General features: G+C 58.2%; 1 protein-coding gene across 3 annotated transcripts in view; it reads right to left on the bottom strand.

Annotated features, from left to right (window-relative positions):
- The window catches only part of PAXIP1 (PAX interacting protein 1), a 46,836-nt gene that overhangs the window by 10,994 nt on the left and 19,217 nt on the right, over positions 1 to 16,625 (bottom strand). For all 3 annotated transcript variants that reach the window (XM_059396034.1, XM_059396036.1, XM_059396037.1), the window contains 8 exons: positions 13,052 to 13,690; positions 7,441 to 8,044; positions 6,916 to 7,010; positions 3,988 to 4,083; positions 2,940 to 3,077; positions 2,178 to 2,299; positions 1,578 to 1,762; positions 444 to 487 (listed from right to left, as the gene is read on the bottom strand). In XM_059396034.1, the coding sequence (XP_059252017.1) occupies positions 444 to 487; positions 1,578 to 1,762; positions 2,178 to 2,299; positions 2,940 to 3,077; positions 3,988 to 4,083; positions 6,916 to 7,010; positions 7,441 to 8,044; positions 13,052 to 13,690 (1,923 nt within the window). The remainder of the gene's footprint in view (positions 1 to 443; positions 488 to 1,577; positions 1,763 to 2,177; positions 2,300 to 2,939; positions 3,078 to 3,987; positions 4,084 to 6,915; positions 7,011 to 7,440; positions 8,045 to 13,051; positions 13,691 to 16,625) is intronic.

The following is a 16,625-nucleotide window of genomic DNA, read 5'->3' as shown; positions in this document are numbered from 1 at the left end:
TTGCCTCCTGGCTGTCACCCGCATTCCAACTTGAGCCAAGGACAGAATCAGACACCTCCCCCGACGTGGCCAGGCGTCCCCTCCTGTCTCCTCTGCGGCCCAGAGCGCGTCGGAGCTGCCGGTGCTGCCATCAGGGCTCCCGGCCCATGCATGAGATGGAAACAAGATGTATGTTTGTCCTACTTCCTTCTCGCTCTTTCCAGCAGCCACACGGCTCGTGGAAGCCAACAGTGCTCTTCCACGTGGCAGTACCAAGGACGGAAACCACCACCAGGTAAGGGAGGAAAGGACCCAGGGCTAAATGTTTTATGACAGGTGGGGAGGTACGACCTTCATTTGTTACGTGGACTGATTACTCAAAGAGTTTTTAACTGACAAACACAAATCCTGCACGTTTATAAGACTGTGACAGCCTAAGCGACTTGGCCAAAGCCTGAACGTACCATTAGCAGCTCGGCCGACACTTTCAACGGGACTCTCCAAGCATCTAGAGAGAAAGAGAAGTTACTTTACAACAACACTGCTTACGTGGAAAGCCTGTTTGTGAAAACCTTTTCTGGGGCTGGTAACCTTAGACATGTAGGTGACTTTCAATTTTATCAAGGACACAAAACAGAACTTCGCTTGTGCTAACTTTTCTTCCAGGACGAGGGCAGGCGGGGACAGTGCTCGGGGGTGAACATGCCGTGCCTTCTCTGGGTAGGAGCACGAGGGAGAACAGTGACAGCCCAGCAACAGGTGTGCAGAGTGAAGCTATCCCACAGCCCACTGTGGCGGCCGGCGGCCAGGCGTGGGAACCATCGCCATGTGGCCATGGCGTCAGAGAGCCAGCGTGAAGGACCACAGCACGTCCCCCACACATCGGCTGGGTTGAACGCTTCAGGGAAGGACGAGGAATCTTTATGATGCTTTCATTTCAGAATGGAGGAAGACAGGTATGTCTGTCCCTGAGAGAGATCGTGGCTTAAACCGAGGACCTCTCTCGTGATTAAAGGCATCCGGACCTCACGCCGAATGAACTCGACAAGCGAGCACAGTAAAGCAGAGTTTGAATGACCGTCTGCTCGAACGGATGTCCTACAGCACACGCAGCACAGCTGCTGGTCGGTAGGGTGGGCAACAGAGGTCGGTGCCACCCAGGAGCAGCTGCAGCTGGCCCACACCTGCCCTCGCCGCCCACGCCTGCCCACACCTGCCCTCGCCGCCCTCGCCGCGGCAGGTCAGCCAAGGCCCGACAAGGGCAAGAGGCAGGAGACAGGTGCTCGTCCACCACTGAGGCAGAGAAGGCTGGGCGTGGGTCACGGGGAGGGGGTGCTTCAGAGACGCAGTCACTGGCTGCAGACGAGACGGCAGTGCCCTGGGAGCTCCTCCGTCTGTGAGCGGCTACCAGGATGGCGACTGAGAACGCGGAACGAGTGAGGCCTCCCTGCGGGGTGGCTGAAGGGAGTGTGGGCAGGAGACCAGGAGTGACAGGGAATGAACACGACGGGAAGGCTAAGGGCACAGTTATGCCTCCGGTAAATGCAAGGCGGCGGGAGCCCTGTAACCCTCTGATGCGCCGGTGAAACCCCACTTACCCAGAAGATTGAAAACCAAGTGCGGAGTCGGGGCGAAGGGCTCCTGCAGATTGAATGCCGTGTAGCGGCCGTAGTGGACCTGCCTCAGCGCCTCAAAGTTCCCCAGGAGGATGTCGCCGAGCCACTGGGCGTTCACACACGGAATCCTCCACTCCTTGGCTTTCTCATACTTCAAACCGGTGGGTCTTTTTTTGGGGGGGGGAACACATTTTATTAAGTGTTAGATTTGCCTACTGTTCAAAAAAAACGTTTATTTTCAACACAGTACCTTAGAAACATCGGGGGCATCTCAGCAGAGTCACCAGTAACCCCCGGCGGGTGATTCCAGGACACGTCCCGGCTCACGCTGAGTCACCGGGTTTTCTGCTAGTTTACTAAGTTCACCTTATTCCCAGCACCTGACTTAATCCTAATCTTGTCGATGCCTCTAATTTCGTTCCCTTTTATAGGTACTCCTGCCGCTATCAAACAGATCACTGCCGTTCTTCCAACCGACTTGGGTTCTCAAACGCCCGCCCACCCGGGAACCAGGAGGACCCGGAGCCCCGCCCCGCACCGGGGTCCCCTACGGGAGCCCCAAGCCCCCGGGGCCACGCTTACTCTTTGCAGATGAGCACCGTGTTGCCGCGGCACAGGTAGCCCGTGTACTTGGCGCCCGCCAGGTAAGCCATCAGCTTCAGGTCGTCTCTGTCACTGTCGACAAATCCAGTCACAGAAATAATCTAAGCACAAAGAGAGCAAATAAGGCCGAGACACAGGGACAGGGCAACCGTGAACACCTGCTCCTTTACCCACGGGTGTTTCCACGCGTCACCCGCGTCCCTGCACACAGGCAGGAACGCCCCTCCTGTGAATGTCCAAACCAGCCTCTTGTCCACGGTCCACCGGTGACATGCGGCGCCACGGGGGAGGTGGGGGGAGGGCAGCGAACACGAGAGGAGACACGGGGAAACCTTGCTTGCGTGAGCAGGACGCCGTCCGGATCATTTGAACAAAGCTCTCTCACTAAGCACATAAACATGAACTGGCCAGTTCCTCGTTCTCACTAAACCCCAGCCTGGAGGTTACGTGAGTGACAGACCCCCACAAGTCCGGATAAGTCCTGCCAGCGGGGCCGCTCCCGGCAGACGAGGCCTGGTTTACTTGAGGGTTTTAAGTAGCGGCAGAAGCTGGAGAGACCCAGTGAAGTTCTGCTCCATGCAGGGGACTCTGATGGCTTTAAGGGACCTGGGCAATGAGACAGTGGCACCGCAGGGCCCTTTCAAGCTGGGCCGGAGGTAGCACGCCAGGACAGGGACTCAGAGGCCCACGTGGGAGACGGGCAGGCGGGGCAGGATCACGACGCCAAGGGATGTCCCTTACGTGCTGAGAGCAGGGCTTTCCGCCCGGGGGGAAGGCCACAGGGAAGTGGAGGGCGCGGTGAGGCGGCACCAGCTTCTTCTTCTTTAGGACCATGTTCAGCCAGTGCGCCGTGACACACCTCTTCCTCTCCCTGATCGCCTGCCAAACAAGATCACAGGTTTGCCGGGCTGGCGTGTGTGCAGCTGCGGCAGAGGCACAAAGCGGCCAGGCTGTGTAACCGCAGCAGCACCTGTGAGGGAAGGCCTGTGGGGACCGCAGGGCACTGAGCGCTGGCTTTACCAAAGGGACAGATGACAGAGGCAGGCGGATTCTCACCCAACTAACAGTGGGACCACCTACATACACGCGGCCGGCAACGGGGGACAAAAGCAACACATTTTATAACAACCTTAAAAATAACTTTGATCATGAGTAGAGTTTGTAATCATCAACATGAAAATTTCCCTTAAGAACACCGAGGGCCCCAAAGAGAACAAGTTTCTTCTGAAAAAATATAACCGCCCACTAAAATTAACCACAGAGGAGAGAAACTAACCCTTCACAAGCACTTCTACGTTTTCAGGTGGAAAGTGTTTAAGAGGAGCTTCTGGGCATTCATGACATGCCTAACGACCGCAGTCTGTCTACCAACAACAACACTGTTAGAAGAGAAGAGACTTGGGGGAACAGTCGAGGTGACACCGGAGAAAGCCTGTGCCCCACGGGGCCTTGGAGCCGCCCCTCCAGCCTGCATACGTACACAGCCCCACAACAGCGGGAAAGCCTGCTTCCGCCCCCGGTCGGTCAGTGCTGCTCTGGACCGAGTACAAGGTCAGTGTCCTGTCCCTGACACCACCTGGGCTCACCTTCACTCTCTCCACGCTCAAAGACCTAGAGGCCAGCAGTCCACGCACATATTTATCCCGGCACAGATTGATGAAAATTACTAAAAACGTATTCCCTTTCAGAAGTAGACACAAGTCCTTTCCAAAGACACTAGTCTCTAGAATCCTTGGATGGTCCTTGAAAAGGGACAGACCTCGCTGCAATCAGAGCCGAGGCCACTCACCTGCGCGTACATCCCGCTGACCTGACTCTCGCACAGCAGGTGTGTGCACCGGCTGGAGAACGTGGGGTCCACGGCGCCACCATGCGTCTGGATTATCTAGACACACACAAGACCCAAAGTTGCAATCAACTTCAAGTACTCAGGAAAACCGAGAACTGACTTTCAGGTTAGACTGCTCTCGAAACAGTCCACGACAGGTTTTCACAGCCTACTTCGCCGAAGGGGGTGCGCTGGGTATCAGCTGTGTTTATGGGTGCTTCCGTCCAGCACCACGATGTGAAAATGAGCGCCAGCACTCTCTGAATCTGAATCCCCAGATGGAGATGAGCGAGAAATGGAGCGCCCTCTTCCTGAAGCAGAGCCCTCCCCACCTGGCACCACCACGTGTCAGAGCCACTGATGGTGCGGGGCAGAGGGCGAGCCCGTGCAGGATGCGGACCACAGACCTGGATGCCAACAGGACCGCCCCAGGACCCCCCCAGGTGTGACAATGAAAACCTGCTTCAGACATGACCAAACAGCCCGTGATTAAAAGCCATTACTCATTTCTTTAAAGGGAAACAAAAAAAGCAGCGAGAAAGCAGTGGATACCAAAATCTGTTAACTCAGACCCTGAGTGGGGGCGCGGGACTGCTCTGTGCCACACAGGCATTAGACGGCATTAGATGGCGGGCATGGGGGGTCAGAGTCCAAACAACTGCACCGGAGAGACTGTCGCTGTCCGTTGAAAAAGACGTGCCCCGCAAAACAATTCTGCTTCACCTCCTTGTTAAGCTTCGCTATTCTAGCCCTTTGCGCACACTGGTGAGGCCTGCTGGAAACAGCCACCTCCTCTGCCACTGCCTCTGGTGCACCTGCTGTGTACCCCCACCTCCAAGGACAGGACAGAGTCCTGGCCACCCTTCCCCCCATTTGGCCACATCACCGTTCGCGCTGGAGTCCGCCTCTGGTCCGTGTCCACTGCTGCACGTGCCCTCCCTGGGCTGGTCCAGAACTGCCCTCCTGCCTCCCTCTTCCTGTACACCTTTCCCTCTGGCTCCCAAGCGCTTCAGAGAACACCACGGCAGCTAGAACCAGGCCCGCACATCCCCAATGTGCTTCCCCTTGGACGAGAGCCCGATCCCCTCCGTGGGTACAGGCCAGCCCCACGGGATACGGATGACCATGGGCAGGGCTTCCTCCCTGCTGGGCCGCAGCTCACACGCCCTGGGGGCAAGCCAGGAGGCTCTCGCCCACCAACTGCACCGCCCACAGGGAGCCCGAACCCTGCGCCCCATCCTGCAGCACTGCTGCCTGGTGTCCCACCCGAGGAACGAGCACTGCCGCGACCCACGGCGCCATGGGTGGCCCCGTCCCACAGCAGCACATGGTACAACACACGCCTTGCCGAGAAGCCCACCAAGCGGCCTGGCAACCCTGCTCTACCCAGTGCCACCCTTCTGAGACCCCTCTGCGTGCCCCAGCAGAGGCGGGCTCCTCCGGCCACTCACCTTCCCATCGGCCGGACACGGCCCCTGCCCTCACCCCACTGACTGTGGAAGGTGAGGAGACCGTCCTTGCCGCGCTCGGCCGGGGTCACCTGCTTCAGAACTCTGAGCTGCACCTGACGTGGCGCGTCCCCCTCCCCACCGCCCCAGGTGCTGAGCGCCCTGGCCTGGCGTCCCCTGCTCTCATACTCCTGTTGTTTAAGGCTGGCCCTCCTGGGCTAATCCTTTAATCCAACAAAACAAAAGCAAATCTTTCTCTACCTTTCTTTGAGTTATCCTACTGCTTTTTGGGACAGTCTCTACGCACGGCCTCCTACCACTTCCGCGACTGTATTTTGAGGTTTTCTGCAGCTGTAACTCTCCAGCGGGCCCCGCCCCTGCTCCGACCACTGCCCCAGTACAGGGTCCTGGCATCACTTCCCGGTACTCCGTTCACCCAACTTTCTCTGCTGTCTCCCTGTGCTCTAATAGCTCTAGGGAGAAGACTCCGGCGTCCACAACATGGCGCGTAGCAGAGGCGTTAGAAGGGCTGCCCCAGCCCAGAGCGTGTGCCTTTCCACCGCCCCAGCCGCACCTGCGCCACCTGTCTACCTGCGCTGCTCCATCTGGGAGACCCTCCAACGCCCACTCCCACTTGTCCTTTAGGACGGAGTTCAGGAATCACCTGTTCCCGCAGACCCTCCCAAGGCACAGACCCGCCACCCAGAGGGTGATGTTCTGTCTCACGGCTCGCCTGCACCCACCGTCCTGCCTTGTCAGTCCCGTACGGACAGCTAGTTCGCCAACTGACGCACCGTCTTCTGCGCCCCGCAGTATCCCCCACACCCGAGCAAGCTGGGCAGAGCAGGGTTTACACAACAGGAACGCTCCGAGGGACGCGCGTCCCGGGCGAACATGAAGCAGACTCACACTCGCTTTTCTCTTTCAACTCTCAGTTGGGGATTTGCAGCCTGAAGGGAAAAGCACCGCCTTCTCTTCTTCAAAGGCCACCAGACAGAACGCGGACTACAGGCACTACGGTTCCACGAGGAGACTGTGCGATCCCTTCCTCGCTGCAGAGGCTAAGGTGCCCCAGCACTGCCTCTGGAGACAGGACTGAGGACACAGAAGTGCACGGTCCCTGTGCCAGGGCACCGAAACCCTCCTCTTACTGTCACATCCACAGCGACATACAAATAATTCATGCCCTGTAGAATGTAGGAGCTGAAATGCCGTGAAGGGTGAGAGCGCGCTTCACTCTCCCCTCACAGCTGAACAACCCTGCAGCCCAGGAGCGTCTGCCCGAGGTCGCAGGGACCGTGAGTGCAGACACCGCCACACGTGCACGATGGCACTGTGTGCCTCGGGGGCTGGGGTGCGGGGCACCCGGATAAGCACCATCCAGGCTACACTCAGAGCAGAGCGCTGGGGACAAGGCTCTTCCTCTGCGAGCACGACTCACCCGCTTCCAGGTGGCCAGCAGCTGCTTGTCAGACATCTGCTCCGGGTAGTCCGCAATCGCAAACACGCATCCCAGTAAGAAGCCTTCTTCCGGAACTGGCACAGAAAGACAGGAGAAGCGAAACCCCGTGAACACAGGAGTCTGCGTGCGCACACACGCTCACTTCGCCGCGTCCTGTCTGGAGGTGTGAAGCGAGCCGCTCCCGGCCAGGATGTCCGGCAGCAGCCGGAGCACTAGCCTGGGGGTGTTGCTGGGCGCGCGCCAGCGGGGCTGTGTGCACTTGTGATCTGACAGCAGAACCAACGGAGCGAAGCCCTGGGCACCCTCAGGGCGGCGGTCATCCTGCGGGACGCCATGCATGTGGAGGGCTACGCCATCCCCCTCGGCAGAGGCCATGCACCTGCTCTTCGCCGGGTGTGAGGCTCGGGGATGACTCCGCACCCTGCCCCCCTCCCCGCCCCTGCTCTCAGCGGGGATGTTCGCACAGCTTCTGGGAGAAAGACAGACGCACCCCACGGGACTCACTTTCCACGGCTGGGTCGTGTCCAAAGAGCTGGTGCTGGGGCTGCTGGGACGGCGGGGGCGGCTGCGGCGGTGGGGGCTGGTGCTGCTGCGGGGGCTGGTGCGGGGGCTGCGCCGGGTGCTGTGCGGCCTGGGCCGGCTGGCCGGGCACGTGCGGCAGCGGGGCCGGCTGCTGCTGCAGGCGCTGGAGCTGGAGCTGCTGCTGGAGCTGGTGCAGCTGCTGCTGCTGGAGCTGGTGCTGCTGGAGCTGGTGCAGCTGCTGCTGCAGGACGTGCTGCGGCTGCGGCTGCAGGGGCTGCTGCGGCCGGTGCAGCTGCTGCTGGGGGAAGGGCAGCGGCTGTGGGGGGAAGGGGTGCGGCGGCGGCTGCGGGTACGGCTGCTGGGTGATCTGCGGCTGCGGCTGGAGCTGCAGGAGCTGCTGGGCGGGAAGGTGCAGCACCGGGTGCGGCGGGGGCGGGGGCGGCGGCTGCGGCGGCTGCGGCAGGTGCGGCTCGGAAGCCACCTTCACCGGGCCGAAGAGCACCGCGTTGGCGTTCGCGTGGCCCTGCTGGCTGTGATTCACCTGCTGCTCTAAGGTTTTTGTAGGTGCAGAAAGGGACTGTAAGATCTAGGAAACAAACACGAGGCAAAGTCATTAGCCTTGGTCACTGAAACGTCCTAACGATCCCTCTGGCGACAGGGTATGCGCGTCTCGCACACGGCCTGACCGCTGACCGGAACAGGAAGCCCCGACAACTGCACGCTTCGAGAACGTACGGCATGTCTCTTCTCCACTCATGAAAGCATCGCCAACGCCCACAAAGTCAGGGAACCCCATTCTGAGACCAACACTTGGAAATAAGGAAGACTCATAAAAAAGCTCGCGACTTGGAGCGGACACACCCATGACCTCGGACGGCTGATGTGCTTTATGGAGCACAGTGACAGGGCTGCCAAAATGAATAAAACAAAGGCACCACTTGCTCCCGGGGGCTTGAGCACGAGTGTGGGTGCCACCGTGTGACACGCAGCCGCGCACAGCGCCCCACCGGGACCCCTTCTCCCTCCACAATGCTCCACGGACTTCTGCTAACCCAGGGATACTCCGGGGAACGTCAGCGGACCCAGCCGCCTCTTGGCCTGAACCCCGCTCCCTTCCTAAAACAAAAGCAGCGAGTGAGTGTCAACAGAAGACCATCCCCCGAGGGAAGCCACCGGCCCAGGCAACAGATAACCCCCAAAGCCACTGGCCCTCCTCATCTGTGGTCACCCTGCCCGTGCGCTGGCACACTCCGTCAACAGGGAACAGAAAAGACACCAACAGAGGTTTGTAAAAATGGTAAGTCTTCTCGCAGATGAGAAATCCTCGGTAGAGCTGGTCCATTAGCCTTCCTCAAAGAGGACTTGGGGCTCTTTACATGGAACTGAAGTGTTCTGATCCACAGAAGAGCCCCACTAGCCAGACTGTTTCTGTTCTGGTTCCTTCTGCCGCACAGTGACAGGAGTCAGCACAGCGCTCTGTGCCAGCTCAGGGGTTGGGGCGGATGGAACAGGGAGCCAGGAGATGCCCAAGAACTGGACGGCAGGTCTCTGTACTACCCTGCACGGCACCGAGTGCCACAACGTGACACGATGAAGCTCCTTCTCCGATATGCTCCAACAGCGAGAATTAGACCCCATACCCAGATGGTCAAGAGAACTGCAACAACCAAGGAGATTTTACTAAAAACAAACACAACGTGACCCTACTAAAAGAGCACTTGACATTTAAATAAAACTCTAGAAATTTAACTTTACTGTAAGCCACAGCTACAAAGAAATCTCAAGAAGGACCTTAAAACACGTCCTCCACTTAAACGGGCTCCGAAACACGAAGGTCCTACGATCCCCGAGAGGAACCCGATCACCAGGCCTCACGCCGAGCAGCAGTGCGGTGGCCCGTGCGACCGCAGCACAGGGAGAGCCCGAGCTCCGCAAGTCCTCCGCATCTGCAAAGGCTCCTCACTGGAGCTCTACAAAGAGGAAACAGTTTAACGAATCATAAATGACGGTGACAATCTCTTCTCGGTCCTTCAGAGTGGTCAAGAACACCCTGTGCAGCGGCGGGAGACGGGCCCTCGCACGCGCACAGCCCGGGCATGCGCACGCGCACACGCACACGCACGCCTCCACCACCAGGGGCTGGGGGCGAACAGCTGCGTGTCCTTATGGGCGGACCACAAGCCGGAAGCACAGAGCAGGGTCGGGAACAGCGGCTGCTTCCAGAGGGAACTGGAGTTAGGGGCAGGAGGGAGTTTATCACTTTACAGCCTTGGATGCCAGTGGAGTTTCTGAAGTCTGTACCTGGATTTTCACTCTCAGAGGGAGCCCGCAGGTAAACTGGACTGGTAAGAAGGAATAAAGGCCCGTCTGCCCCAGCGCGCGGGGTCCAAGCGGTCGTCTGCCTCCCGCTGCCTGCCCCTGCGTGCCCACCCCCAGATCAAAGGGAGCTCGGGAGGGTCCCAGGGACCCTCCACGTACACTCCACAGCCGGGAGCCGGGGGCTGTGCTCTCAGCTGGTCTCACAGTGGCCAGCAGGACTCCGCAGGAGGCCAGGAGGGCCGGGGCACCTTCCCTGTGGGGAACACGAGCTGAGAAGCTGGGGGAAGCCAGGCTGTGAGCACAGGGCAGCTGGGAGCCCACGAGCTTCGGAACAAGAGCACCGGCCAGAGTGAGATGGCACTGGCCTGGAAAGCTGGGCACCGGGCAGGCCAGCCAGTGAGGGGACTCTCAGGACATCACCTGTGCTCCTCAGACGGCTTCTCACCCTTCTGATCTGCCTCTGGCTCAACACACGTGAACCCCGCAGAATCAAAGAAGAAGTAACCTTCTTAGCTGCGAGATCCCACACTTGGCCACACTGCAAACAAGTGTTAATGAACGTCAAGTCGGAATTTTTCGGTCACAGGATACTATCGTCATCTTGAAATCACTTGCATACTGAGTGCCCCGACGCGTGCAGAACTGCAGCACCAACCACACGGCTCCTAAGCACTATGAACCTGCAACCTAGACCGCGACGGTCCGCTACATCCTCCCGACTCCCCATCTGATTTTAAACTAAATCCGTCTTCTACCTGTAACGTTTCAAAAATTCATTTTCTCACATCTGGCAGTAAAAATGATCTAACATTGCCGGAGACCTCGGAACACCTCCTCGTGGCAGCTGCTGTCCCTGGAGCTGGGCCAGGCCCTCCGGCTTCCCACCTCGCAGCACAGCGAGGCACAGCCCGCCTCTGACGCCTCTCGTGCAGGCCGTCCCCCAACTCCCGGGTGTGGTCCCTCATCGCTACTTCGCAGATTGTTCCGTATCCAAATACCCATTCAGGGAGCGAGGGACTCCAGCTGACACCAGCGAATCCAGTGGCAAAGGCCACAGCGACGGCCAGCACTCCCTGCAGTGCCGACAAGCCCAAAGCGGGGAGCACATCTGTCCTGCTGGAATGGCTGAGCCCGTCCGGACCCCTCCACTCCGGGAGGGCTGGGCAAGCGCTCCCCGGGCCGTGGGCTCCCCGGGCCTCCCGCCGGCTGCGAGCTGAGCATGCCAGCCCCCTGAATCCTCGCATGGCACCTTGTCATCTGCCTGCACGCCCGGCCGAGTCTCCCACCCCTGGGACACTACAGCTCCCTGGTTTCTGACTGCCTCACGCTGTCCCCCTGCGGCTTTCCCCCACCCGCCCAAGCCCCTGGCTTTCCAGGGCTTTCTGACCATCACCCCTGCTCCCGACAGCCCCCCAGGGCTGGGCCCGGACCTCATGTCTTTGCCAGCCACTCCCAGTCAGAGGTGCCGCTGCCCACAGACCCCCTAACCGCATTCTGTTATCCGTCTTCTCCCCTCCGCTCCAGGGACCCTACAGGAGTGCGGGCATCACCTGGACAAGCCTCGCCTTGCCGTGCTCGGACCACCCCACCTCAGGGACCTTCTCCTCAGCCCCCAGCTCCCTGTCGGCGTCAGACTGTCCTCACGCACTCCTCACCTCCTGGGCCCCGGGAGTCCGAGAGTGTGCGGCGGGGCAGGGAGGTGCGGGCGTGGGGCCGCTCGGCCTCCAAGCACTGTCACCGTGTAGACTGCAGGACACGGGCTTACCCACTTCTTGAGAAATGCCAGAGATCCCGTTTTTAATGAAGAATCTCATGATTTTAGCAAAAAAATTCAAAAAACTCTTTGGACCAAAGCAAAGGTGTCACACAAAAGGTGCCGTCAGCTACTGGTGTGCAGCCCTGCTCCGCCCCCGTCTGTCGGCCCCGGCCAGCGCGCCTCCGAAATCGCTACGTCAACCCGCCAGGCTCTGCCGGCCTCTGCTCTTCCTCCCGCTGCCCCTGCCCCTGCCCCCCACCCCCTCCTGACCCGGTCACCATCTTCCTCACTCTTCCTAATATCCCAAGCTAGACTGCCAACCTAAAACCGGGTCCTAACCAGGTCCAACATCACTGTCTTCCCGGAAGCTCTGTATCCACTATTCCAGAATTTTCCATTCTCCTCAAACCCCATTACCTCCCTCTTCCCTACACACGCTGCCTCACACCATCTTCATTTCCTTCCTTCTGACACCCAAAGACCATGTTTTCTTTTCCCCGGACCGTATTCTGGGTGTCACCACCTTCCAGCATCTCAGGGGCCACATACCGTATCGGTTACTCACTGCTCAGTCAAGGGAGGGAGGGGAAGAAAAGAGTATTTTGAACGTGCCATCTCCAATGCAAGACTTTTTAAACCACCCCACAGTCATACCCCAAAGTGACACTGTCATCTACATGTTTGGTCACCCTTCCTGGAGCCCAGCAACCTGCTCCGAAGGCGGCCTCGCTCCTTCGGCACAACAGTCCAGGTGCCGGGGGCCAGGCCCCTGCAAGTGCCTCCAGCGCTCCCCACTCCGTCAAGTCTCACTTTCTTGCTTTCCTCATGACACGGCAAATCCACGCCTGCTGCCCGGACTTCACGGCCGCTGCTCCTCTCGCCTGGACCTCTCCGCCCCCGGCTCTTCCCTCAGCCTCGCTCCCACCCCTCCTCCAGGAGGCTGCTCCTCATCACCTCATCCAAACAGCCTTCTTCCAACGGCTATTCTGTGACCCCTTATTACCATCTTCAAAACACCCAAGAGCCACAGAAGCCCTCCTGTTGGCATCCTGCGGTCTTCCTGATTCGCCCGCAGAAACGTACACGGCCCATGCGCCCTCTCCGTCACGTTCTTCCAGTTTTAAACTGAAAGACACCTACTAAACTTTTAACTCCATGCTGCATCAACAAGCTCCAATCACGAAACTATCAATTAAGATTAAGGCTTCTGGAATGAGTGAGTAATTCCGGTTATGTTATCTGTCTACTGTCAGTGAATGAGGAGCACAGGGTCATCACTGGGCCTCTCTCTGCTGCCGCTAACCCGGGGTTCGGCGGAGCGAGAGCCTGCTTCGGGGGCCAGCGGTCTCAGCACTGGTCGGAGTCGAAGCGACACTGAACTCCACACACACACACTCATGCAGACGACTGTAAAACACGTTCTCAAGTAAATACTGCTGGTAAGTCAACATAACTGCACTATGCTGAACCAGACCATAAAACCCAACTCCCAGATGCCCGCGTTAAGGAGTGACTCACGTGAGCGACATTTGACGGTCGGCTCATCTGCTGGAGATCGGCGTTGTTAGTGATGTTTCTCAGGGTCCGCACAGCCGGACTCCAAGTAGCGATCATTTCCGATCTGTCCGAACTTTGGAGATTCTGTCCCGGGGCCAGGAGGCTGCCCCGGACCTCGGGAGGTAAGATGTTGCCCGGGACGGGGGGCACGTTGGCGCACAAGTTAATGAGGCCAGGCTCCTTCCCCGAGGGCAGTCTGCGCTTCGCCGCAGCCAGCTGTGGGACCTCAGCGGGCGTCCAGTTTAAATTCCTCTCTTGTTTCTCGGGTGACGAGTCTGAAGAATCATCAAACATCAACTCCCCTTTAGACTTTTCGGTGTTGGATTTGGGTGAGAACTGCTGGTCCCCGGAAGGAGATCCTTCTTGAGAGCTGGCAGGGCTGGACTTTCCCTCCGAACTACCCTCATTTGGGGACTCCTGCTCCTCGTTTTCTTCCTCCTCCTCCTCCTCCTCTTCCTCCTCCTCCTCTTCTTCATAAATAATGAGTCGAGGATGATAAAATGCTTCGTCCTTTTTGGTTTTTTCCGATATGCAATCCAGGACCCAGTCAGGGGTCACGATCTTAATGCTTGCTCTCTTCAACGCACACTCGTACTTCTCCTACAAGCGAAGCACAAACACGCGAAGCTGTGAGTCGGACCAGACACCCCCCAAGTGTGCATCTGAACACAGGACTCAGCACAGGCGCGCGGCTGAAGCGTCCAGCCCTACAGCGGTCATCACACGCAGACGAGCGTAAACTTTCCGATGCAGGAGCTGGAACCAACCAGGATCCCATGCTGGCTTCAGGCCGGCAATAGTCATCGGAACAGATTTTGTTTCAAGTAACTTTTATAAATGGTAACAATTAAGGGAAAAGTACAGCTAGCAAACCCACGGGAAATTCTCTTAAATGAAATAAGTAACTGCCACCTCATCTAGCTTTTGACACCTTGAAGGAAGAGCGCCTTCAGGACATCCAACACGGTCATGGAAGGGTGGCCAACTTTTCATGGGGAGGCTTTCCTAGTGAGGCATCTAGTTTGTTGAGCTCAGTCCACAGAGACACAAAGGACACAACACACCTCTGACCTAACGGGGTTCAGGACTTAGCTTGGGAGAGACAGTAAACGCCCCGAGAACAGGACGCAGGAGCCTGCGCTGAGTGAGGCGGGAATAAGCCCAGAGAGAGGCCCTACGGCGGAAAGCCGCACTGCACGGAGAGGCCTGGCAGGGGCGTCAGTGAGCACAGCATCCACCCCAGGGAAAAGGTGCGTCATAGGCAGGGGCTCTCCTCCAGGTGAGGGTGTACAACGGAGCAAATCCCAAAGGAAAAAGAGAGAAATGGGAAATAGGAGGCACGGGGAAGAGGATAGCAGAGCTCTGAGATAAGGGAGATGCTAGCTGCGGCCCCCCAGGCAGCAGAGCCCACGTCCCGCCTGGCAGCCAGGAGGATGGCAGCTCCTGGGCAAGCCCGTCCTTAGGGCCCCACACTGAAGCCCGTTTCCTGTCGAGGGGACCAAAGGTGGCACTCGTGGTCTAGGGCCGGGGCAAGGGGGACAGGCAGCAGGACCGTCCTGGAGGCGTGGGACAGACAGACGGCCGCCGTCCGTGTGGCACGGCCGAGGGCAGCACCGTCCGGTCCGACCTGCCTCCCAGGAAGGGGGAGACCACCCCCGTGTACAGATTTCACCGCCTGTGGCTTCTGAGGATGTGCCACTTTAACCCTTTTTAAAACACAGGCACACTTGGTCACAGAGGAGCACACACAGGTAACCACTGAAGCAGAGAAAGACGGACGCGTGGTCGTGACCCCGTGATGAGCAGCCACCGCGGTCCTCAGTGTGATGGCTTCGTTAGCAACACGCACATGTATACGTGTGCTAGCGCATGGAGCCTTCACGGCGTGGCTGCACTGAGATCTCACGATCGACCTCCCACGACCACACGTGCCCCCTACCCTGGCGTTCTGGTGACCCTGAGACGAAGCCGAGCGCGGAGAGCTGGGAGACAGATCCCCTGCCTCCTGCATGCCTGCCCAGCCTGGCTCCTAAGTGACATGGCTCATGCGCCTCCAAAAGACAAAAGCGCAGCTCCCTGACCTCCATGCTCGCCGTCGCGCCGCCTCACTCCCACGGCCTGTCCGCTGGAGCCAGGCTCGCCGCTGTGCTGTGCAGCTGCCAGCCGGCAGCCCCCGGCTCACGGATCACTGCTGTCACCTCCAGGGCCATTTAGTGGTCCCAGGTGTTCCTATGCTCAGTGTTCTGCTGCCACGAGAAGCTGCAGTTAAAGCTCAACACACGCAGCCTAAATGGTTTATGCACAATGGACTCCCAGGTTCTGGAAGGCAGTGCTCTAAGGCCTCATTAGCTGCAACCACATCCCCCTCCCAAACGGCCAGGCCGCCAACTCCGTGTGACTGTGTCGATTCCCCCACACACATCCCCCGCCCCGCAGGCCTAACTCCTTGAAATGACACTGTGTAGACACCATGACCGAAGTGACATATTCTCTTATTCAGATACAAGCGTATCTTTAACTTCCCTTAAACTTACATCCAGAAGCATGTGGGGACAGCTAAACGCTTGACTCGGTCAAACTACGGCTTGTACGAACACAGCATCTTTCACTGGGATAGAAGCGTGCGTGCACCTGTGGGCACACACCCAGCTCCCCGCGCCGGGTGACGCGCCAGCGCCGACCTCGGGACAGGCCCCTGAAACTGACACAGCACCGTGTGCGGACAGCAATTAACAAGAACGTTAACAAAACTAAGAAGATGCTTATTCTTTATTCTAAAATCATTCTGAAATATTCAAGTATGAGCTGTTAAACCCATCTTCCCACAGTAAACAGAGATGACAGGTTTTTAGGGCCGACCGACCTCATTTCTTGACTACCCGTCCCAAAAGAGCCACAGTGCGGTCTCAGGAAAACATCGAGGCCGGATATGCACCAAAGTAGCTATAAAACTACACAAATAATACAGATGCACAAGATGACCACATAACACATATAGCAAATAAACCTTATATATTATTTTCCAAGGTAGAAAGGTGTTGAAATAACATGAAATAAACTTTCTCCCTTCTGTGACCAAGTAGCAAGCGTGAGACTCCTGCCATGACGTGCAGCGCTGAGCGCTCTGGACCCCAGGGAGAAAACAGCAGGCTCAGCGCCGGGACCCACAGCGGCAGCCTTGGGTTCTTGGTCTGCACAGCGTGTGGGCCTGGCACACATCAGCTGTGACCCACTTCTTGCACAAACTCAAATGCTATTTAAGTTTATATTTTACTCGGGTTTTCTCTTTCTCTCCCTTCTCACCAAATGGTTTTTGTCACCGGAAGACAGTTACTGCTTAAACCAAGGTGACCCAGGAGCAAAGCAATGTGAACACCCTGGCTGGGGCTAATTTACTAGCTAAGTCGTTCTCATTCCTGAATCACCAAAATCACGAGTCATTAATGTGTGGACTGGGACACTAGCAGTGAGGCCGGCAGGGTCAGGGCCATAGCCGGCGGGGGCAGATGGCGCTGCACCGCCACGGCAGGCGTGC

The sequence above is a fragment of the Mustela nigripes genome, chromosome 4, assembly GCF_022355385.1.
Source record: "Mustela nigripes isolate SB6536 chromosome 4, MUSNIG.SB6536, whole genome shotgun sequence".
Classification (NCBI taxonomy): domain Eukaryota; kingdom Metazoa; phylum Chordata; class Mammalia; order Carnivora; family Mustelidae; genus Mustela; species Mustela nigripes.
This window is presented reverse-complemented; position numbering and strand designations above follow the sequence as displayed.